Source organism: Barbus barbus (genome assembly GCF_936440315.1).
Source record: "Barbus barbus genome assembly, chromosome: 4".
Classification (NCBI taxonomy): domain Eukaryota; kingdom Metazoa; phylum Chordata; class Actinopteri; order Cypriniformes; family Cyprinidae; genus Barbus; species Barbus barbus.
Window position 1 is genome coordinate 15,923,384 of NC_136732.1, and position 25,267 is coordinate 15,948,650.

Below are 25,267 nucleotides of genomic sequence, written 5' to 3' on the forward strand. Positions count from 1 at the left end.
GTAGCGAGCTGATGCACTTATCTAAATTATTTTTGAAAGTCTGGGGGAAAACACAGTCAGGATTAATTAAAATTGACCTGAGACATTCAATGTGAATTTTTAAAAACGTCTACATATTTAACACTGTTTGAATTTTAATAATGCATGAGAGTAAAACAAATTGACTTCAAACTAGCTTCAAATATTCATCATTTGTTTTAGAGCAGGTCTTATGAATATTACCGTGATAACATCTCCAGCCTTTATATTAAGGCTAGTCAGGTCGTAATTGTTACAGTAGTCCTTCAGTGCCCTGACCTGCAAGGCTGCTGAGGCATCTGCATTGAGATAAACAGATATAAATAGCATAAGCTACTACACATCACATATGAACATATATAAAAACACAAACACGTATAAATAAGTGATATATATTTACCCTTTTTCTTACCTCGCAGCATCTGCTTGATCTCTCGGCTGGCCTGTGTAGCAGTGAACTGGTAGACGATGTCTAGCGCTGTCTGGCTGTATGTGTTCCTCACTGTTGCATTGATGCCACTCTGTAGGGTGAAAGTTAAATCAATATAAGATCATGTTTGGGATCCCTTTGACTAACATGAGAGATATGTTTCTCTATGAAACATAAAAGCTTGATCTTTTAACTTTCCGTTTAGAGAAGAGGTTGCATGACAAAACAGACCAGACTAGTCTACTCTGTCTGGCCACTTCCAACCAATTCACTAATCAAAATAATTTACACCTAAGGCTGATGATACACGATACAACTTTTTGAGCAATTTTGCTGTGCAACTTTGGTTAATGTTGCCATCAACGGGCAACCAGGTGAGACACAGGGCCCACAACAAATCTAAAGTACCCGGATAGCGTGTGTTACCCATTCTCAGTGGGAAAGTGTCCAAGCAACATTGCTCAAAAAAGTTGCCCCATCTATCATCAACCTAACCTAACACCCCAAATCTGAGGGAAACCACCATATCATGGAAACTGGTAGTTTGAACCTAAATGGGCGGACTGTTTTCTAGCAAAGTTGGTTTAAGACATTTATGTACACCTAAGTAAACCAGTCAGTTATGTTCTTAATACAATGTTATCACAAACATGGGTTGATCAGTCAGTCAGTTAATTAAATGTTGGTGCTTTTTCTCAATGATAAATTAGAGGTTTTATTTTATTTGTCTCCATATTGCGCACTAAATTCCCCTCAGGGATCAATGGCAGTTTCTCTGTTTACTTACATCCAGCAGGAGGCGCACCACATCAGTCTTCCCACAGAGCGCAGCCTCGTGCAGGGCAGTGCCCGCTTTGGTCTGCCTGTTGATGTCGATACCGGCCTGGATCAGCAATCTATTAAGAGAGGACAAAATTAGTAACCAGTTTGACTCTACCATAGAAAAGCGCTGTGATCAAACTGCTTACATCTGACTCGGAATTCATGCATAGATCAACATTCTCAAATAAACTTGTTATTGTCCTCAAGTGATCATCTTCCTGATGAGATTTTTTGCAATATTACCCAGATGGCTGTGCTGTACATTATTCTGCTTATTATACAGCTACTTACAAAATAAATAAACACATTAATTATTGAAGTTACTGAATTGCTTTATTGTGTGTGAAAAAAAGAAAAGTAAAAGAGAGTATGAGTTTGGGTGCCAAGTTTAGTGTCATTATATACCACAGCACTGTAATTTTAATTCATATATATTTTCCATTTATTTCCTTATAACACATTGGTTGATGCATCATCATCATCATCATCATCCTGTACATGCTAGACTTAATTCTAATTATGTTACATTATGTAAAAGTATCTAAAAAGTGTAAAAGTGTCTTCCCCATCTTACCCTACTATTGTATATTAAACTGCAAAATCGCCCCAAAAAAACCCAATCAGCCTCGCGAAGATTGAACAGCCTCTATTAGATAGAGCACGACCTTCTGACACTAGAGTAAATTCAATTACGGCAGCAGGACATCAGCAAACACAGACGGCCTGAGTCATTGCTACAGAGAGGAGGATGGAAAACAGGGTGAGAGAACTTGGCCCTGGCGCTGCATCAGACACCTCCCCCTATTATTAGCTGCCAAAATGACCTGTTTTAGCTTCACATAATGCCCTCTCATGCTCGACCCCTCTTGGAAAATGCAGCAGATTAAATAACATATTGACTGGTCGGGTGTGCACACACTGGTCCAATTGTGTGCTGAGCCATCACTAAACATCGGCCCACATTGGAAAAACGGTTTCTGCTAGTGGGCAAATGGCCACATTCATCTGTGTTAATTAAAGGTACGAGAGCATTAACAAATGTACATGACATTGAGCTTAAGGAGACAGCATTTTAATATGAAGGTAACTGCTTTGGTTAGAGGTGCCATGATCCATTTCTTTCACAGATATGAACAACAAATGAAGCCTGCTTTCATATTTTCCCTCACTGCATCAATCTAGTTAGGGCTGGCCAATGCATACGGCCTTTGGGGTTACTGGATTAACGATGTAATTAACAGCCTTGCGATAGCCCACACTGTACTGTAACCTGCACAGTCACATGGCCTATAATTAGCTCCAGGCTGATCAGAGCTGAAGAGAGAAAGGGAGGTGTGGGTGATGTGTGGGCACATGTGACAGGGGAGGGCTGCTGTCCGTGGGTCTTATTCTAATGTGCGACACAGCAACACTTACAATCCAGCCAGGCTAATTAATGATAAGTGTCAAATGTGCAGTGATAGACCTGGTGATCACATGAGAGATGTGTGAGCCCCTTTTATAGTCTTTATGAGAAATTGATCAATCTAGTGCCAAATAGCTTGTAATTTTATATTTTGTTGGTAATGTTCTTCAATTTTGAAATCAAGAATTCATGTCACCAAGGTTAAAAGCTCAAAACCAGATCACTGAGCAGTCCAATCCAGCATGCAAGATGATATGTATTTATTTATATTAATATATTCATAATATATTTTAAGATGCAGCAGGAAAGATAAACTCTGCAACTAAACTTTTTGCATGTTATAGCAAGTTTAGTTTGAAGTGATAGTAGCTTTCTTTTAATTGTGCAAAACATTCAGCTATCAAGTGAACAACGTGTCCCTGGATAACTCAGTTCATTGCTCCTCTTTTGAAGTTTGAGTCCCTCATGGCAATAATGACAACAAAAACAGTAAGACCCAAAAATATTTGGGCTAAACTGTAAATTGCTCATATCTTCATATTGCATGGTTTTTAGATAAAATACAATAATACTGATTTGATGCTGAAGTTTGACTGAGGAGTCTGTAATAAAAATTCAGTTTCTTTATGTTCAAGTTTGAATATACAGATATAAAATAAAACAATGCTAGTTAGTGGTTATCAATTGCATCTACAGTCATGGCCAAAAATATCGGTACCCTTGGTAAATATGATCAAATAAGTCTGTGAAAATGAATCTGCATTGTTAATGCTTTTGATCTTTTATTTAAAAAAAAACAAAAAAAAAATCAAAAAACAAACAAAAAAAAAAAACACAAAAATCTAACCTTTCATTGGATAATAAGAATTTAAAATGGGGGGAAATATTATTATGAAATAAACTGAATACACGTTGGACACAATTACTGGCACCCCTAGAAATGAGTAAACTATCTCTGAAGTATATTCCCATTCATATTCACAATTTTGAGCACTCCAGGGAGATTATGAACATGAAATTATCCAGCCATGGCTTCCTGTTTCACAGAAATATAAATAGGAGGGAAAACAAAGCCCAAATTCCTTTAATCATCCATCACAATGAGAACAACCAAAGAATATATTTCTGATGAGCAGCAAAAGATAATTGAGCTTCACAAATTTGTGAAGTGGCTTTAAGAAAAGAGCTAGAGCAGTGAAAATTCCCATTTCCACCATCAGGGCAATAATTAAGAATTTCCAATCAACAGAAAATGTTAAGAAACTGCCTGGAAGAGGACGTGTATCTATATCGTCCTAATGCACGGTGAGGAGGAGAGTTTGAGTGGCTAAAGACTCTCCAAGGATCACAGCTGGAGAATTGCAGAAAATAGTTGAGTCTCGGGGTCAGAAAACCTTTAAAAAAAAAAAAAAGGTCAAACAGCACCTACATCACCACATGTTGTTTGGGAGGATTTCAAGAAAAACTATCCTAGCGCATCCAAAAACAAACTCCAGCGTATTCAGTTATCAGACACGACTGGAACTTCAAATGGGACTGGCTTCTATGGTCAGATGAAACAAAAAAAAAGAGCTTTTTAGCAGCAAACACTCAAGATGGATTTGGTGAACACAAAGATAAAAAGTACCCCATGTGTACAATGAAATATACTGCTGTATTTTTGATGTAGTGAAGTGACATTCAGCCAAGTATGGTGACCCATACTCTGAATTCGTGCTCTGCATTTAACCCATCCAACGTGCACACACACAGCAGTGAACACACACACACCGTGAACACACACCCGGAGCAGTGGGCAGCCATTTTATGCTGCAGCGCCCGGGGAGCAGTTGGGGGTTCGGTGCCTTGCTCAAGGGCACCTCAGTCGTGGTATTGAGGGTGGAGAGAGCGCTGGACATTCACTCCCCCCACCTACAATTCCTGCCGGCCGGAGACTCGAACCCGCAACCTTCGGATTACAAGTCCGACTCTCTAACCATTAGGCCACGACTTCCCCCCAGTTGTGGGCCTATAGTTCTGCTGGACGTCCTGGACATCTTGTTTAGACACATGGCATCAAATACCAACAGATAAAAAAATCAATAAGTGACTGACTCTGTTAGAAATCTTATAATGGGCCATGTTTGGATCTTCCAACCGGACAATAATCCAAACACAAATCTACAAAAACACCACAAAAATGGGTCACTGAGCACAAAACCAAGCTTCTGCTATGGCCATCCCAGTCCTCTGACCTGAACCCTGTAGTGAATCTAAAGGGTCTGGAGTGATTCTGGATGAAGGAATGGTCTCTGATCTCTTGTCAGGTGTTCTCTAACCTCATCAGGCATTATAGGAGGAAATTTACATCTGTTAAACTGGCAAATGGAGGTTTCAAAAAGTATTGAATAAAAGGGTGCCGTTAATTGTGGCCAATGTGTATTAGAGAAAAACATTTATTTCATAAAGATATTTCCCCCCATTTTAAATTCTTATTCTCCAATGAAAGGTTAGATTTTTGTGAATTTTTCTAATAAAAGATCAAAAGGATTAATGCAGATTAATTTTTAACAGCCTTCTTTGATCATATTTACCAAGGGTGCCTATATTTTTGGACATGACTGTATAGGCCCTATGACATAAAAGGCTCTTGTGGATGAAATAATTAAATTTCATGTGCTCCCTTTTGATGTTTTGATTTACCCTAATACTGGTTGTTATTAAAGCAGCATTAAGTTGATTCTGGACTTCATTGTGTATAAGAAGTGTTATTTTAGTATCTTTGAGTTCCTATTATAGTTTTTATTATTTAGTTTTACTATTTTTATTTAGTTTTTATTTTAATATTTTGCTTTCATTTGCAGTTCAATTAAAGTTTTAGTAATTTTGCTGTGTGCTTTATTAGTATTATTTTAAATTAATAATATATGGCAATACAGTTTTTTATTTCAGTTTTAGTACAAAGTTTAATTAAATAAAAATGAGAAATGTTTTCTTAGCAACTAGCTGATATAATTGTTTATTTTTATTTTGTTTTAGATAACATTTATTTTATGCACATATAAAAAACAAATAATTAAGGTTTAAGTTTTAATTAACTACAATAAATCTGGCAAGAACTCGGTACACCAAGGTTAAACAAAATAAAGCCCAGAATAAAGTGATATTTACACCAAGCCAGCCCTTGACCTGACAAAAGAGTTTGACACCCCTGCACTAGAATATACACTGACATAGTCACACGCTGACATCTGTATTGACACCTAGTATTGATCCTTATTGGCAACTGCACTGATACATGAATAGGCTTGAGACTGAGCCTATTCATGTATCATCATAATCTTAACTAGAGGGTTTAAATCAAAAAGGCAAACAATACATAATACAATTTGTTTTATACATATATAAATCAAATAAGGAACATGTGGGTGTAGTGTATGATGCAGTGATTAATGTGTCTGATTGTTGTCCAAAAAAATGTCTGACATCCAGTGTAGCATTAGGATGGTACAAAGGTAGGACAGTGCAGAACACCTCTGATCTTCCTCTCATCTCTGTCTGATAATGAAGGAGGTCTGCTCTGGCTGTCACAATGATGGATGGCAGTGTATTGTATTAGGGAGTGGATGGAGCCTGGCAAACCCAGAGGAATATGGCTGGGAACATGCACACTCAACCGTGCTCATTCTAGCAGTGGAAAGATGGAAAGATGCCCTTTATCACAAGCAGGTGCAGCTGTCTGCCCACAGATACAGCAGGTGATGCTGAGGACATGGCTTGTCCAGTGTCTCGCTTGAGCTTGTATTTGTATAATAATGCAATGGGAAGTCACATGATAATTGACTTACAGCTCATCAAAGAGTTTCTTTAATTAGCTGATTTCTGAGCACCAGGCCAGTTCTGATAATACTAAGATCTCATCACACACACACAGATCAATGCCTCAATCAAAATGGGTGAATATGGAAATGAATGGTGAGATGAAACATGAAGCTGTGTGTCTTATAATACTGAGTAAAGCAGTGGCTAAAATAAAATAAAATAAAACTGGATCCCTTGTTCGAAAAATCAAGTGACCATATATCCCTTTTTCCCAGACATGTCCTGCTTGGGATTTATAAGTTGCCTAAAATGTCCTGGCCTTGTTTTCCAATTAATATGCTCTCTAATAGTCCTCATACATTATATGTAAGTGTATTTGTTTTGCTTTAACCGTTCTCTGCAAATCCCTCTTTCTTTGCACCATAATTGGTTGATTATGAACAAAGTCTGCATGATATTAGTAAAACTACTTTTCAATTATTACCTTAAGCAAGTATTAAAAAAAAACAAGAAAACAAAGCCAAAACCCAGACATTTTCAGCAATTTAGAAATCCTGGCCAGGGCATGACCTGGAAAAAGAGATGATATGTGGTTACCCTTCTAAACTACGGTACAGTTTTTGTGGAATTATTTGAAAACAGTTGGTTTTGCAATTCCGTTTGGTGCCAGTAGAGCAGAAATGGCTTTGTTGAGCATGACATGATATATGGATACCGTAATATATGTTAAGTGACTGACTGTTTCCCCTTCTCTCTCATGAGCAGCAGTAAATCCAGCACTTCTGACCTGCACACACCGCCTGCATCATCATCACATACTCATTGGCTGCTCATTAGCATCAGTGAGAGCGCGTCTGTTTGCAGAGTCTCACTTTATCAAGCACATGGATGCATTAACACTCAAACAAACACACACATCCAGCGTCACATCACACCAATGGCTCATAAAGTCAGCTTGCATTAATATAATATAGGCTTTTCCCTTTCCCCGATACATTTCCATCCCGGAGCTCCAGTCCATGCTACAATGTTTAATTATGTTTATGACCATGAATAGAACAACTTTCTTAGCTCTTAAAATAAAAAAGTGTTGGTTCAGTTCAAATGCAGAGCGATTCAAGGAACAACGTAAGTGATCCTATTGTTAAATCAGTATCTTTGTCTTGCTTTCCTTGCTGTCTGGTTTGGACTCTCATTCTAACGGCACCCATTCACTGCAGAGGATAAACTGGTGAACGTGATGCAATGCTAAATTTCTCCAAATCTGTTCCGATGAAGAAACAAATTGGCCTGAGGGTGAGTAAATTCTCAGTGAATGTTTATTTTTAGGAGAACTATTCCTTTAAAATTCAATTATGTATTATGGCTTGACAAATGAGACTTGACAAACGAAGACTGTAGCTTGACCATGCAAAAACCTGCTGCAGCTTGATTATAACTGCACAAAGACACTTAGTGAGGAGGTAAATATTTCAGTCGCCTACTTAAAATTAACACGTGTACACACAAACAAGACATAACTGTTTTAGTGCTCTCTTGATAAATGCTTCAACTTATAATTTCACTCAAACTTTCCTGTCACATCCCAGAACTGCTACATGTTTTAGTCAATACACACAACAGTCTGCCTACAGCATGGCAGCTGGTTTAAGCTGGTTTAAGCTGGTCTTAAGCAACTACCTCCTGCTCAGGACCAGCTCTTAACCCGCTCAGGACCACCTTGAACCAGCTCAAACCAGCTGCCATGCTTAAAAACATACCTAACTAGCATATACTGATTTTTTTCAACAGGGTCCCCTGGTAATGACGCCACAGAGAGAATATGGATTGTTTCTTATCCCGTGCTGCTGTGGACTGTGAATCAGGCTTAGATATGGCAGGAAATATATTTCCTTTCACAAACAACAGGTTCACAGATGTGTTACGAGAGATTCCTACATGTGATATATGTATGATTGGCTGTAATATATGAGGCGCAAATCCTGCCAGCAGCTCATATAAAGCATGCACTAATAAAAAACATGCACGCTTTATGTTAAAGAATTTTAGTATGTCCATGTTAATTTATACATTCTACACTTATATTTTTAACAATTCTAGTATAAATTAACTTTAGTTAATGTATCATGAAACAGACATGAATTAATGAAAACTGCATATTTGTTATTTTTATTATTAATAAAAATAATAATAATAATAATAATAATAATAATAATAATAATGAACAGTACATTCCATGACATTTAATTTATTGAACTGTTACTTAAAGGGTTAGTTCACCCAACAATTCTGTCATTAATTACTTATGTTGTTCCAAACCTTCGTTCATCTTCATAACACAAATGAAGATATTTTTGATGAAATCTGAGAGCTTTCTGACACTCCATAGACAGCAAGGGTACTACCACAGTCAAGGCACAGAAACGTAGTAAGGACATTGGTAAAATAGTCCATGTCTCATGGACTATTTTGTTGATATTTGGAACAACATGAGGGTGAGTAATTAATGACAGAATTTTCCTTTTGGTGTGAACTATCCCTTAAAAAATAAACCTACAGTCATAAATAATGTGAAAATATTTTGCTTCTTGTTGATTTATGACACCTAATGTAAGTGAAACCTTATTGCAAAGTGTGCAATGTTGTTGTAAAGTTTTTTTATCCCAAGAGGTTTTAGTGGCTTGAAAACGTGACCTGATTTACTTTCAGTGTCTGGTAAACAGAAGTGTAACATCGACCCGGCACAGGCAGTCTGAGATCTGGAAAAGCGCACTAGAGGTGTGAATTCTATTTTTAGAAAAGCATTCGAGCCATGCATCCTGTCTTTCCATCTGAGTCTTGAGGCTCTGAACGCTCACCTGATGATGTCGATGTGTCCGTTCTTGGCAGCGAGATGCAGCGGGCTGGTGCCATTGGGATCAGTCGAGTCTCCGGGCTTGGGCTCCAAAAGAGCCACACACATGTTACTGCTCAGTAGCAGCTGGACCACCTGCAGAGCAAACAGACAATCATACACACACACAAAAGCCAATTAGAGACAGGAAAAAGATGTAGTAGTAATCTGACAGTGACCAAAAAAAGCAGCGTGTGACTTACCCCAACCCGGCCAAATTCACAAGCCAGGTCAAGTGGGGTCTTCCCAGCGTTGTCCACTATGCAGGGGTTTGACTGGTGCTGCAGAAGCATCTCAGACTGTAAACAGGTAACCAGCTGTTAAGTTCTTTTCTTAGGATTCGGATATATTACTACAATATCGGTTACCAGCCGATACTATCTTATACTGCACATATATTCCATTATAATAGAATAGAATAGAATAAACATTTACATTTACATTTAATATTTTATATACATTTATTACACTTTTATAACTTATTTCAACTTAATTTATTTGTATCTGTCAACAGTGGATATATTGGCCGATATTGAAAATATTACTTTCTAAGTACATTTATTTGTTGTCACGTTTGCAAGAATTATTTAATCTCACAATGTTTTATTGTTACATTTATTCATTAATAATTTTTCTTATTTAATTATTTTAGACTTTAGATTTCAGATATTTTAGTATACAATTTTGGTCACACTTTATTTTAAGGTCCAATTCTTCCTATTAGACAACCATTAACCACATATTTTGCCTGAATAAACTTTTAATTACAGCTTATTAATAGTTAGTAAGGCAATTGTTAAGTTTATGTATTGATTAGGGATGTAGAATATAGTCATGCAGAATATGTGCTTTATAAGTACTAATAAAATGTTGATATGTTAATAACAGGTATGCTAATAAGCAACTAGATAATAGTGAGAATCAGTCGTGTTACCACAATTTTAATAAAAATCTATTTTATCATGATATGATGATTAATTATTTTCATATTCATGAAAAAAACTAAATGCTTACTGGCATGTTGAACAAAATATTATTTTTGTGCACCCCTACTATATACACATAATTTCAGAGTTGGATTATGGATTTACAAGACTATCAGGACAGTCTGTAAACAGTGCCACACAAAACAATGATATATCTCATTTAAACATTTAAACAAAAACCAAAGTCTTTAAAAGGGAGAATAAGAGCCATAGTATCTATTGGAGCTGCTTTTTCACTAAGAGGCAGAAACTTTGACAGAGAGGAGGAAAAGTGTCTGCCTCGTGCCTTTCATTAAATGCTTGTGTGTGGGATGAACTAGCTTCAAAGCATTTACTCGTCAGGTTATGGTTCCAAGTTGTCAGTATTCATGCCGAATCTTTATCATACACCGGTGCACATATGGGGTCTTTGAAGAACAGTGGGCATGGTGTTGTAGCAGAGTGAACTCACTACGTCATAGTGTCCGTGCTGAGCAGCCAGGTGCAGGGGGATCTGACCCTCATCAGACTGACCGTTCACTGAGGAGCCTGACTTCAGTAGCAACTTCATGGGCTCCGACTTTCCCTGCCACGCTGCATAATGCAGAGGCCGCATCCCTGGAACATGAAAGGAATGACTTTTAATATTAATGCATTGCAAAATATAAAAAGAAAAATACACATTAGACTAAAACATACATTTAGAGCTAAGCTTGTGTCAAGTTGTATGGACGTGAGATCCAAAGCTATACTATACTGTTTTATCTGTGTGCCAAAACAGGTCAAATATGTAATTTAAGGATGCCATTTTAAAGTTAACACTTTACACTGATGTTTATCTGGTAGTGGTACCTTTCTGGTCCCTGATGTCCACTATGGCCTGAGACTCCAGCAGCAGTGATATAACCTCCACATTTCCATTGAGAGCTGCATGGTGCAGTGGTGAAAACCTGTGAATAACACACATAACAATAACAGAAACCGGATGTCAGAATTGAATTAAGATTGCCAATTCCTTTTTTGGATGAGAATTGAGGTAACAAACAGGATGCACAACTTTAATTTGGATTTGAATGCAAGCAAGTAGAATTAAAACGCTTCAGCTAGACCACATCAACTACTTTACAAAGGACTTGGCAGACAATACTGTCAACCAAATACACTTGAACTACAAGAACATTCATTAACTTGCACAGAACAAGCAAGTTTGAAGTTAATACGAGGAGCCTGTGTTTGAACTACAGTCTCATTCATCAGTGTGCATATGTCACTGTGTGTATGTTTGTCTGCTGTTTTTGATCATAGCAAAGTCTGCCAGTGTAAGAACGTGATTATGTATGAGACAGATTGTGTGTGTCTGTTTGTGTACAAGATTTAATCATTCCATCTTGAATTCTGCACCAAAAGCAGCTGACTTTCCAAACACAAACTCATACAGCTACAGTACATTCCAGTCTCCAGTATTTTGGCTTCTTATTGAAAAAAAAATTAAATAAAAAAAACAGAATAAAACATTTCAGACTAATTAGATTATGCAGAAAAACACTGCCACTAAAGGAAAATGAATTCATATTAAAATCATGAACATATCAAGAATCACTAACAATAGTTCTATTTCTTTACATTATAAGATGAAAGTACTTTCATTTATAAAAGCAGTACGTTTATTTTTCAGTATGAATCACTATGAGGTTATCAAACAAGTGTGTGTGTGTGTGTGTGTGTGTGTGTGTGTTTGTATTAACTGTAATATACAATGTATGATAAAAATACACACACACATACATATACACATACATAAAAGCATATGTTTATTTTTTAGTATGAATCAGAATGAAAAAGTAGTATGTTTATTCCTGACATTTATTCTGGTGTGAACCATGGACACAGCATGCATCTTAGGCGTTTAAAATCATTTTATGAAATCAAATATATAATCATTTAAACATGCATAGCATTTTTGCATTATATAAAAATGAGAAAATAAATAATTTGACATTTTAGTTTAGATTTTAATGAATATATTGAGCAGTTTTGTTCATGGTATTGGACAAATACTTATATTAACTTGTATAAACTTATAAAAACAAATACTCTAAACAACTGGGAGACATTTGTTTGGTTATTTTACATAGAAATATGTCAACTATAAAAACACATCTCTCTCTCTTTTAAGATGTAAGTGAATAAATTAGTAAAATTAATTTTAGTAAAATTCAGATGCAGTGCTCTCAAATTCAAGTTTTTCAGCAGTTTCATTCAAACAACCCATATATATACACAATATAGCCTAAAGATTTTTGTATATGCTGTATGTCTATCTGCATCATTTACGTCCTTTAGTATTTTCCCACAATGCATTATGATACAGCATGTCCAGAGTGCAAACAATTCTTCAAAGCAGAGCAGACGAAAAGCCCTCATTGGATTTTCTGTCCCAGCTCACTCTCTGTGATTGGTGCATGAAATATGCTGTAACCATGGCTACGCTTGTGAGGCTGCCAGTGCAAGCGTGAACGTAAACCCTCGGAGTGCCACGGCTCAGAGCAGAATACTAAACTCACAGGAACCCTGTCTGACCCATCGCTCCCTCTCTCACTGGCACTATCATGCAGGTCTGCACTGTGCCGCTGCAGCAGAAAACCCCACTCTCCCCACGTCCCCTGTTTCCTAGGCTCCTCATCACAAGCCATACAATATTCATTGTCCTCTTCACTCTGTGGCACTTGCTCTATTAGTAGGCTGGATACAGTAAGCCTTGTCTCTTCATATACGCGTGTATGTCTTTCTTTCTCGTGAGATGAACACATCCACACAAACACACACACACCTCCTGACCTACTTTTCTTAATGAGGGTACTAAAGCCCAAGGTGTTCCATCCAAAGGAAGCACCATCAGCACTCCTCCATTCACTAGCAGCATGTCTGATGAGATTTTGTTCACCACCATTATCATCATCAAAATGAGAGAGAGTAAATCACTTTTAAAAAATTATTAAAAGTGAACTGGAACAGAAAAATTGATTTTGTATAAGTTTTTGCCTTGGTAAGTATAAGAGAAATACTTCAAAACATTACCGACCCCAAACTTTTAAATAATAGTGTATATAAATCACAAAAAATGCGATATTTGAAATATATGAAAAAACGCACTAGTGAAAAAAAACATGAAACATTTATTTTGTACTAAGTGTACTACAAATACATTTCCATATTTATGTGCTTAACAAAAATAGCCTGCAATTGACCCTTACTATTTGACTTTGACTCATAATAGAGACTTAAACATATGCATATACGCAATCCGATATTAAGAGAACAATTGTGTCCTCAAGGCACAAGTTAGCAAATATAACAACTAGTTTTGATTATTCGTAACTGTCAGGACTCATAGCTATGTAAAATCACTAAACTTGTCTGCTCCCTCATAGAAATGTCACAGCTCTAGCAAGAATTGGCAACCATGTTAAATAAACAAAAAATACCTCTGTGTTTCAGCAGATCTATGAAACTACAAGCCCTGAAGACTATTATTGACCTCCACATCTCACTGTTAATTTAAAAGGTGTTTGTTCACATGGAATAAACTGCTATTCATCCATCAGTGATCTCACACGCTTGGTTTCTGGCAGCCACATCAGTTGGATTAGTTCTTTCTCCATAACACTTTTTTTTATGAAGACAGGTTTCATATCGTTTTATTAAAGGGGGAAGCAGAAAAATGACAGGCTCATCCTTGCTCATAAATCAAATTCCCACTATTGCACCTCTAGTGCTCCCATTTAAGGGAATGATCTCAGATTAGAAAGAACATTAAGCCTCTTATGAGAACACTTTAGATTTATTATCACAAGATGTCCGTTATCTCTATTACCGAAGAGAGCAGGGGCGCAACATATGGATGTCATAATGTGCGTATGACATACCAGCAAAATGTTATCTCAATTTGGATTGGCCAAGGTGGTGGGAAAATTACTGTCGCCGTGTGTTGCTTGGCAACAATCAAAGCTTGATGCTTTGCCAACAAAGAATAGTTATAAAAGGAACCATATAAAAATATATCTAAACTACCTGGCAAAATTGAGTAGAGATTCACCATTATGGAATTTTGTGAATTTGTACGGTAAAACCCGACATATTGACAAACAATGCGGGGTCCTATGATTATACCGTTGAAAAGATTGTGGTGGTAGGTACGATTGAAAAAAAATACAATTTTATGGTGAGCATAAAGTCTCTTATGTTAACCAAGGCTGCATTTATTTGATTAAATACAGGCCTTTATTAAAAACTGTAATATTATAAAATACTATTTACAAATGTTGAAGTTTCTTAATATTTTTGTGGAAACAGTCATACATTTAATAGGATTCAATGTTATCATCCAAAACCAATATGACTGCAGATATATAATGCATATCAAAAATTAAGTCAAATTATAGGCCTATAACTCTTGCTCATATAAAAATTTTATTAATGCCATGTTTAAAAAATGACTTTCATGGTTTCAAAGCAAGTCACAGTGTGGCTTTCACTTATTTATTTATTTTTTCTGTTATACAGTATTGATTGGCATCCATAACAGGAACCTTTAGTATATTAAAAATCTAAAGATGATGAATTGCATGGAAGAAACTGCAGAGTTGCGGTTCAAGAAATGAAAAGTCATAATTAGCTGATTGGGTTTAGACAGAACAATTAAGGCTTTATTAATGCTCATTGAGCGTGGCAATGAATTCAATTAAAAAGAACAGCATCATTAATCCTGCCACTGAGTCCCTGAGCCAAACTGAGTGTTTTGAAGACATCAGCAGGTTTATAGATTTGGTTGTTTTTGATCCTCAAAATAAAGTCATTACATTGATTCTCAGCAATACACACATTGAGCAATATCTGCTGAGCTAAAGCTGCATGTTTAATTAGAGAACTGCTGCTCATTTCATGTGGTAGCGACATCATAATGACATGACAATGAACCGTTTTTTTCTTTTTTTAACAAACCATTCTCATTTGAAGCCAATGAGATATTGGTGGCTAAAAAACCTCATGATGAAACATTATAAAACTGTCTTTTTATAGCTTGATAAAAGTCATGCTCCCCAGTTCACACAATGGAGGAAAAATTACAGATCTGCTTTGTTGTCACACAAATAAAATAAAAAAAAAGCAGTCATGAATAAAAAGCTTGTTAACAAATCCAATTGACTCACTTAAAATCACATTTAAAATCACACAAAACTGATCATTTGTCACCCTCTACTAGCGTCAATATTTAATCTAAATAAATAAACACTGAATAAAGCAACGAATGAATCTGATCATTTTAGTGACAGACTCAAAACACTTGAATCCTGGAATGAATCAAATCTCCACCACCAAAATTGCAAATACTCTAAATGTACACATACATTCTGTAGATCAACATGTAGGGGCTGTTTCAGGATTTCAGTCGTCTTACGTCTTACGCTTCTTACCTGAAAATGAGCTGTTGTGGCTGAGAGAATTATTTATTGCTTCAAGAGCAAGGTTAGATTTTTCATATTATTTTAGGGGGCTGGCAGCTATATTAATCTTAGATTTTTATGTGGGCTGAATTGAAAAACGGAGGAGGAAGCCTATCTAGTCTATCAACCCTATATTTATCTGGTCATGGAAGACAGACTTTGAATCCACCTGGGAGCAATGGACAAACAGGTCTGGCATGATCCAGTCAGTTTGAAAGCTGTTATATGGTGTGTGATCGGGACAATCACACAGCTGTATGTGATGACATAGTAAGATTATCTCGATGAACACAGCCTCACAGCAGATGGCAGTCATGTAGCAATGTTCCTCGAGCTCATTTCAGATATAGCTCATCTCAGAATCCACTGAAAGCCTCCTATTTTGCTGTGGCTCTGCTGGGCCTCAACGCTGACCGCAATGAGAGTGTGTGTTTGTGTGGCTGTCAGTGCCAGTGACCTTCACACTAAGTGCCTGTGGCACTGAGACACATTGCCTTCACAAATCTGTCTAAAACATTGTCACAACAAGCCTTTAAATCAGAGCTTAGTGTGTGCCCCATCGAAAGAGCCTTTGTTTTTATTGTTCCCGCAGATACCCACCGGAACACTTTACCACACAATCCTCCTATCAGCATCAAGCACCTGACAGTCCTCACGCTGTGCTCCTGCTGCTTCTTTCATGCACCTATGATCCTGATGCACCACAAAAACAGATCTGACATGAATACAGATTTAAATACAATGATAATAATAATACATTTGAAATTAATAATTTTATTTAATAAAAAACGTATTTAATAATTTCTTTATTTAAATTATAGATGTTTGTATAGCATTACTATTATAATATTCTTAAAAACCTCTTCTTACAGACAAAACTTTACAGCACCATGCTATGGGCAAGAATCATACCTCAAATCATGCAACTTATAGAAGAAAGATGTGGTTTTTTTTCTTTTGAAATTTAAGGATTTTTTAAGAGATCAGCCTTACAACTTAGTTTCTTAGCAATGTTGGAACAGATATGATAAACACTAAGCTATGGTTAACACTGTGTCCTCCTAACCAGATGTAACACGACACTGTGACACGCAATAAAAGGTTTCTTTTCCATGTTAATCAGCGTTTTTGTCCTAAACAGCCGTAACAGAGACATGCCACGAGTGACAGCGGATTCGATTTTAGAAACGGTTTCGATTTCTGCAACGTTGCAGTTTGAACAACATACATGCTATGACAATGATGATCTCAGGTAATGATTATGTGCTTTATCCAATGTTAAAAGTGTCTAATGTGAGTTTGAATTTCATTTTGTGTGACCTTTATAGCCATACTGACAGCAACAGGTGGTCTAGATAGTTTACCTCAGATCTTGAAAATAAATGAAAGCAAACATGAACATTAAAACAGTGTACTCAATGCAAACCAACAAGCTTTTTTCATAAAGATAATCAGTACAAAAAAGCACCGTCTTTCGGATGAGACGTTAAACCGAGGTCCTGACTCTCTGTGGTCATTAAAAATCCCATGGCACTTCTCGTAAAGAGTAGGGGTGTAACCCCGGTGTCCTGGCCAAATTCCCTCTACTGGCCCTTGTCTATCATGGCCTCCTAATAATCCCCTTACACTTGATTGACTCTATCACTCTCTCCTCTCCACCTGTAGCTGGTGTGTGGTGAGCGCATTGGCGCCGTTGTAGTGTGGCTGCCGTCGCATCATCCAAGTGGATGCTGCACACTGGTGGTGGTTGAGGAGAGACCCCCCCACATGATTGTAAAAGCACTTTGGGTGTACAGCAATACACAATAAAGCGCTATATAAATGCATCATTCATTCATTCATACAATATTAAAATGGTTTAATAGTTATGAATTAGATTATAAACTTGTGTATTTCATTATGTGCAGTGAGTTTTCAGAGAGCCCGCCCACATGTAATGTTTGATTAATTTTGTTGCGTCACATAGCTGTGTCACGTCTGGTCTGTGGAGACAAATTGCTTGTCGCTGGAATCCTATTGACTAATCTTATCGGCGAATATTAAGTAAAAGTGAAAGTGACATGTGGCCAAGTATGGTGACCCATACTCGAAATTTGTGCTCTGCATTTAACCCATCCAAGTGCACACTCACAGCAGTGAACACACACCCCGAGCAGTGGGCAGCCAAGTTGGGGGTTTGGTGCCTTGCTCAAGGGTCTCACCTCAGTCGTGGTATTGAGGGTGGAGAGAGCGCTGCTGATCATTCACTCCCCCCACCTACAATCCCTGCTGGACCTGAGACTCGAACCCACAACCTTTGGGTTACAAGTCCGACTCTCTATCCATTAGTTAGTCTATCCACGACTTCCCCCTTAGTTAAAGACTAACTTGACTCTTATAATTTAAATTTAAGACATTGCAGCTGATCCATGTGCAGCTCTTCAGTGGAACCTTCATAGGGCCTCTCAATCACATGAGGTACGAGATATTAACGTGATCGCAGGGGAGGGTGATGTTGATGTCAGACTGTCATTTCAAGGCTAGAAGGACCACCATGCATCCAACTGGCAGTTTAACCTCAGAAAACAGGGATCATCCCACACTCCATTTTCTCACTGCTGCTGCTATATTTCTCCACTCAGCAGACAACATAATTTCATCTCTGCTTAGAAAGCTATAGTCTATGGAGAAGGAATTAATGTGTGAGTCATTCATCTCGCTGATACAAATGTGAGCTTGGCCTGAGGAAGGCTGCGCGTGTAAATACTGTACATGGCATGTGTGAGGATACGGTCTGCGTGGAGGTATTCGTCGGTTTAGAGTTACAGCTTTCATTTCCTTAAAACCCATGAAGCAGAGCTGTGATGATGAATGCCACCGTTGTTCAGTGACAGTGATCAATAGAAGAGATTTTTTTTAATTATTCTGCCGGTTTCACAGCTTGACAGACTACAGCAAAATAAAACAGCCTTTGATCGATGGATCTCTAAGCTCAAAGCAGGACAGGCCCCTGCTGTATTTTTGGGTCATTTAAGTCTAGCTCTGTTATTGTGACTGGTGTAAGGATAGTTTTGTTAGATGATGTTTGTGTATTTGCACCTGACTGCATATGAGTGAGAGTGCGTCAGTGTGTGTTTGCCTATCCGTCGGCACATGTGAGAATCAGTGAGTGTTTATGGCAGCCTGCCTATCCACTGGGTGCACGAGTGTGCGTTTGTGTGTGAGGTGCAATTTCAGTGAAATTCGGTCTTCACCACAACGCCTTTAAAAGGCTGACTGAAAAGACTACAGACAAAAAAGGGACCTATTAGCTCCTAAAAATTTAACTTTTAGGAACCAAATGCATTTAGAGTTGACAGTATTGCTAGATTACAGGGGTGTGCAATATTTATCATCTATTCAAATATTGTAATTGTTTTAAACTATGTGCAAGTGTTTTTTTTTTTTTTTGCAAAAAACTGTGATTCAATGATCCATTCATGAAGACAGTCACTTGCTTCATTTCTAAATGAATCGGCCATTTCGAACGTATCGTTTAAATGAATGATTCAGTGAATCACTCATTAAGACAAGTGTGTACCGCCACCTACTGGCAGTTATAGAGTCATGTTTATTTATCCATGATAGGTCTAAATCAGTCAAAGTACCACCACAAAAACACACTCAGACAAATTTTGTTTAATTATCATTATCAATAAATAAATAAATAAACAACCCCAAAATACTAAGATGTAATTTTTTGTCAGTATCGCACACCCCTACTAGATAAAGATGGTTGTTCAGGTCAACATCGTTCATAAGAGTCAATTGTTCCCAAGCTCACATTTTCTTCATTGTAGACTATGTATTTGTATGGCACTCTGACAAGATGAAATCACAAAGAATCAGTTTACATCTTTGGTTTGACTAGATCCGTTAATATTGTTAAATCCCCATTTTAATTCCATTGTTTTTTTTTAGCTGCATCAACAGAAAAACTGACCATGCAGCACTAGAAACATTTATGCTTCAACCCAGGTGTCTTTCTGCTCTGTTCCAAACCACAAACCACCATTTGCATTATATCTCAACACAGAGTCTTCTTTTCAGCTCTTCTGTACTCAAGAAAAACTACAGTAGACTGCATGAGTGTGTACACCATTACAACATCCGGGGTAAAAAAAATCTACAGGATATTTGGAACAAAGCAGCCCAACAAATGGCTGATTCAACTCTCTATGACGCTAGCACAAATAACACAATGCTCTCTGCCTCTGAAACACACTGGATAGAACTGAACAAACATTAAGGGCAGCTGAAAGAGTTATTGAATGTGGCAGGAGCAATTTGGATGAGAGCAAATATGTCATGCTCATAATCTAGCTAGACTTTATCAGCAATCTGTCCCAAAGAGCATTTGGATAGTTAAGCCACATAAAAGGTAGGCCTATACTACAGAATTATCAACTCTCTGTTGCCATCTGTGGATTAAACATAAAATAGTAATAGGAGTTTTATTTTTCAATGTTTACAGACATTTTCTGCCAAATGTCATTGAACAGCTCTGAATAAAAAACATTGTAGGCTTAATATAAGCAAGAACCTGAGTTTGAATGCATTAGTATTTTGTTTGTTTGGTTTAGCACACCAAAAAAAGTTATATTTCAAATAATATTATTATATTTCAAATAATATTATTATATTTCAAATAATAATATTATTATATATATATATATATGTAGTGAATGTGACATACATAATTCACCTTTGTTATTAAGCGTAGTTCTACATACTGTTGATTATAAACGCAGCACTTTGTTCTTAGTGTGTTATTCATTACTACAGGGATCGCGGTCCCTTTAAATGGCGTGGTGACGTGGACGCGGTTGAGCGTCATGTTTCTTCTTCTGTGTTGTACCTAAAAATAAATGACACACGCATTCGTGTGCTCAAAGTGAGAAGTTGCCACTTGCGATTTATTGCAATTTCCACACTGGTGACCCCGACATTAGTCTGCTGGACGTACCCAGAGACACGACACGACCATGACCGCGAACGCTGTCACCCTTAAACTCCCCGAATTCTGGGAATCGTCGGCATCGGCAAGACTGAAGCGCAGTTCGCGTTGCGTGAGATCACCGCGGATACAACAAAATTCTACTATGTTGTGTCAGCTCTCGGAAATTCAACGGCATCCAGAGTGGTGAGCCTTTTAACAAATCCTCCGGCAACTGACAAGTATACAGTGCTGAAGGCCCACCTGTTAAAAACGTTTGAACTGTCGGACGCTGAGAGAGCCAGCAGGCTTTTTTCACTTCACGGACTGGGTGACAGCAAACCGTCCGAGCTCATGGACCGTATGCTGGATCTTCTGGGTGAGCACAGACCAGATTTTCTTTTCATCCAGCTTTTCCTGCGTCAGCTGCCTTCTCAAGTGCGAGCTGCATTGGCCAACACCACAATCACTGACTGTCGGAGCCTGGCTGAAGAGGCTGATAAATTTTTCCTGGCGAGTCAGGAACATTGTGCGGCCGCGTTTTTTCCCGCGCACGTCGCTATGGCGACGCGGGACGACTCCACACTCGTTGCGGCAACCACTTCTCGTCGGCAGCAGCCTTCTGGCCCCCAACAGCCTTCGGGTTTGTGTTTCTACCATGCAAAGTTTGGAACCAAGGCTACCAAATGCCATTCACCATGCAGTTTCGGCGGTTCGGGAAATGTCAGGGCCGGCGCTCAGCAGTGGCCATGAGCGTCGGCCGCATAGGCAGGCTGCTTTTCATCCGCGACAGCATCTCCGGACGCCGTTTTCTGTGCGACACGGGGGCACAAAGGAGCGTCCTGCCTGCATCCCGTTTGGACATGGCGACCGACAGCCACGGCCCCCCTATGGAAGCTGCCAATGGTAGCCCCATCCGCACATATGGAACGAGGTATGTCGAATTGTGTTTCGGAGGACAGCAGTTCGGCTGGGATTTTGTTACAGCAAAGGTCGCCGTGCCCCTCCTCGGCGCTGATTTTTTATGCGCACATGGACTGTTGGTGGATGTAAAGAACCGCCGTCTGGTTGACGCCGTCACGTTTTGTTCTTATATGTGCACGCTCAGCGAGTCCGACCCCATACGACTGTCTAGCATGCTCTCAACGTCCGATGATTTCCACCGTCTGCTTGCCATGTTCCCAGCCCTCACTCAGCCCACTTTTTCGACATCTACCGTGAAGCATGGTGTGGAGCACCATCTCGCCACTACTGGTCCTCCTGTTTTCGCTCGAGCTCGGCGCCTCTACCCAACCAAGCTTACCGTGGCAAAGGCTGAGTTTGCCAACATGGAACGCCTGGGCATAGTACGCCGATCCGACAGCCCGTGGGCATCACCCCTCCACATCGTCCCCAAACCTGGCGGCGGCTGGCGCCCGTGTGGTGACTACCGGCGGCTTAATGAGGCAACGGCACCTGACAGATACCCTGTCCCAAACATACAGGACTTTTCAGCACACCTGGCTGGCAAGGTGATTTTTTCCAAGGTGGATCTCGTCCGGGGATATCATCAGGTGCCGGTACACCCACTGGACATTCCTAAAACGGCAGTAATTACGCCATTTGGTCTATTTGAGTTTCTGCGTATGCCGTTCGGCCTGAAAAACGCTGCCCAATCTTTTCAGCGCCTTATGGACTCTGTCTTGCGGGAGCTGCCTTTCCTTTTTGTGTACTTGGATGACATCCTGGTAGCGAGCACGTCCAAGTCTCAGCACCTGGTGCACCTTCGGACACTTTTTGAGCGGCTTAGCCAACACGGATTAATTGTCAACCCCGCCAAGTGCCAGTTCGGTCTCTCCACTATTGACTTCTTAGGACATAGAGTCACTAAGGATGGGGCAGTCCCTCTCCCATCAAAGGTGGAGGCAGTCACACAGTTCCCACGCCCGCTCACTGTCAAATCCCTGCAGGAATTCCTCGGCATGGTGAATTTTTACCACCGCTTCATCCCTCGTGCCGCTCAGCTCATGCTGCCCTTGCACGAGGCTTTGAAAGGTAAACCCAAGCACGCTGTGGACTGGACTGAGAGCTTTTGCTGCCACTAAGGCAGCCCTAGCGAATGCCACCATGCTGGCGCATCCTTCTCCTGCAGCCCCTATCGGCATCACCTCGGACGCCTCGGACTACGCTGTCGGTGCTGTCTACGAGCAGTGGGTAGGCGGGGCCTGGCAGCCGCTGGCTTTCTTTAGCCGTCAGCTGCGCCCCTGTGAGCGGAAGTACAGCACTTTCGACCGGGAGCTGCTGGCTCTCTACCTCGCCATCAGACACTTTCGTTCCCTGCTGGAAGGCCGACACTTCACTGCTTTTGTGGACCACAAGCCGCTGACTTTTGCCATGGCCAAAGTGGCTGAGCCGTGGTCCGCCCGCCAACAGCGGCATCTGTCCTACATTTCAGAGTTCACCACGGACTTGCAGCACGTTGCCGGTAAGAACAACCGCGTGGCGGACTGCCTATCACGGGCTGTGGCAGGGGCAGTCCATCTGGGTTTGGATTACAACCGCATGGCGGCGACTCAGACCACAGACCCGGATGTTCAACTCCTGAGGACCTCGACTACAGGACTGCAGATCGAGAACGTGGTTTTTGGCGACGCCGGCGCCACGCTCCTGTGTGACGTCTCCACAGGTAGTCCTCGGCCGGTTGTTCCCTCGGGATGGAGACGACAAGTTTTTGATGCCATCCATGGTCTCTCCCACCCAGGTTCGAAAGCGTCACAGAGACTGGTTGCGGCGAAGTTTGTTTGGCACGGCCTCAAGAAGGACGTTAGGGACTGGGCTAACACCTGTGTTGAGTGCCAACGGGCCAAAGTCCACCGCCACACTAAAGCTCCCTTAGAGTTGTTCCCTGTGCCTGAGAGGCGTTTTGACCATGTAAACGTGGACCTGGTTGGTCCTCTGCCTTCCTCTCACGGTTTCACATATCTGTTAACCATGGTTGACAGGACTACCCGCTGGCCTGAGGTTGTGCCGCTGATGTCAGTGGCATCCGTCGAAATGACACGGGCATTTATTGGCACCTGGGTTGCCCGTTTCGGCACCCCTTCGGACATATCCTCTGACCGAGGCGCGCAGTTTACGTCTGAGCTATGGAATGCCGTCGCACGGAGCCTCGGAGTGAAACTCCATCGCACAACCGCATATCACCCGCAGGCTAACGGACTCTGTGAACGTTTTCATAGGTCGATGAAGGCTGCCCTGCGTGCCAGCCTCAAAGACGGTAACTGGGTCGACAAGCTCCCATGGGTGATGCTGGGCATCAGGACGGCACCAAAGGAGGATCTTCAGTCCTCATCCGCGGAGCTGGTTTATGGGCAGCCGCTGCGGGTCCCAGGGGATTTTGTCCCTGGCATTACGGTTCCCTGGTCTGCTTCTCTCCAGCGCTCTGCTCTACTGGACAATGCGAGGCTTTTCGCACCTGTCCCTACTTCCCGTCATGGCCTCCCTCAGTCACACATCCCCGCTGGGCTTCAGGCGGCTGGTTATGTTTTCATTCGCCACGACGCCCACAGGGGGCCGCTACACCCGCCCTACGAGGGCCCATTTCGGGTTTTGGAGACAGGGGACAAACATTTTGTGGTGGACAGGGGCGGCAAACCGGAGCGATTCTCCATTGACCGCCTTAAACCGGCTCACTTGGACGTGGCTAGGCCCATTGACCTGGCTCAGCCCCCACCACGCGGACGACCTCCTGCTCTGCGCCCACCCCTTGCCCCCCTTACTCCCAAGCCATCTCCACTCCATGCCCCACACACGTGTAATGACGGGACTCCGCCTGCAGTGGGGTCTCCTCGACCTCCGGAACAGCGCAGCCGTTGTGGCCGACTGATACGACCACCTCCCCGTTGACTGTTTTATTTTTTTATTATTTTTTTTCTCTTCTGATATGGTGAATTCTGGGGGGACGTGTGTAGTGAATGTGACATACATAATTCACCTTTGTTATTAAGCGTAGTTCTACATACTGTTGATTATAAACGCAGCACTTTGTTCTTAGTGTGTTATTCATTACTACAGGGATCGCGGTCCCTTTAAATGGCGTGGTGACGTGGACGCGGTTGAGCGTCATGTTTCTTCTTCTGTGTTGTACCTAAAAATAAATGACACACGCATTCGTGTGCTCAAAGTGAGAAGTTGCCACTTGCGATTTATTGCAATTTCCACATATACATATACATATACATATATATATATATATATACATATATATATATATATATATATATATATATATATATATATATATATATATATATAGTAACACGTTTCATTAACATTTGAAAAGGATTCAGATTCTTTTGTCTTAATTTTGTGCATGCATACAACAAGTTAAAATGAAATAAACTACTTTTTATGTTTTGCTTAAAAAAAGTGTCTGTGATACATTTATTTAAAAGAAATGTCACATTTTTAACCTCTGTATAATAATCAAGCACTGA

At 40.0% G+C, this 25,267-nt stretch overlaps 1 protein-coding gene across 4 annotated transcripts in view; it reads right to left on the reverse strand.

The window, feature by feature from the left end:
• LOC306864196 (caskin-1-like) overlaps window positions 1-25,267 on the reverse strand; it is a 96,387-nt gene that overhangs the window by 14,492 nt on the left and 56,628 nt on the right. For all 4 annotated transcript variants that reach the window (XM_079408001.1, XM_079407999.1, XM_079408000.1 and 1 more), the window contains exons 3-9: window positions 11,187-11,284; window positions 10,807-10,952; window positions 9,573-9,668; window positions 9,335-9,465; window positions 1,236-1,344; window positions 431-539; window positions 223-317 (exon numbers count right to left, since the gene is read on the reverse strand). In XM_079408001.1, the coding sequence (XP_079264127.1) occupies window positions 223-317; window positions 431-539; window positions 1,236-1,344; window positions 9,335-9,465; window positions 9,573-9,668; window positions 10,807-10,952; window positions 11,187-11,284 (784 nt within the window). The remainder of the gene's footprint in view (window positions 1-222; window positions 318-430; window positions 540-1,235; window positions 1,345-9,334; window positions 9,466-9,572; window positions 9,669-10,806; window positions 10,953-11,186; window positions 11,285-25,267) is intronic.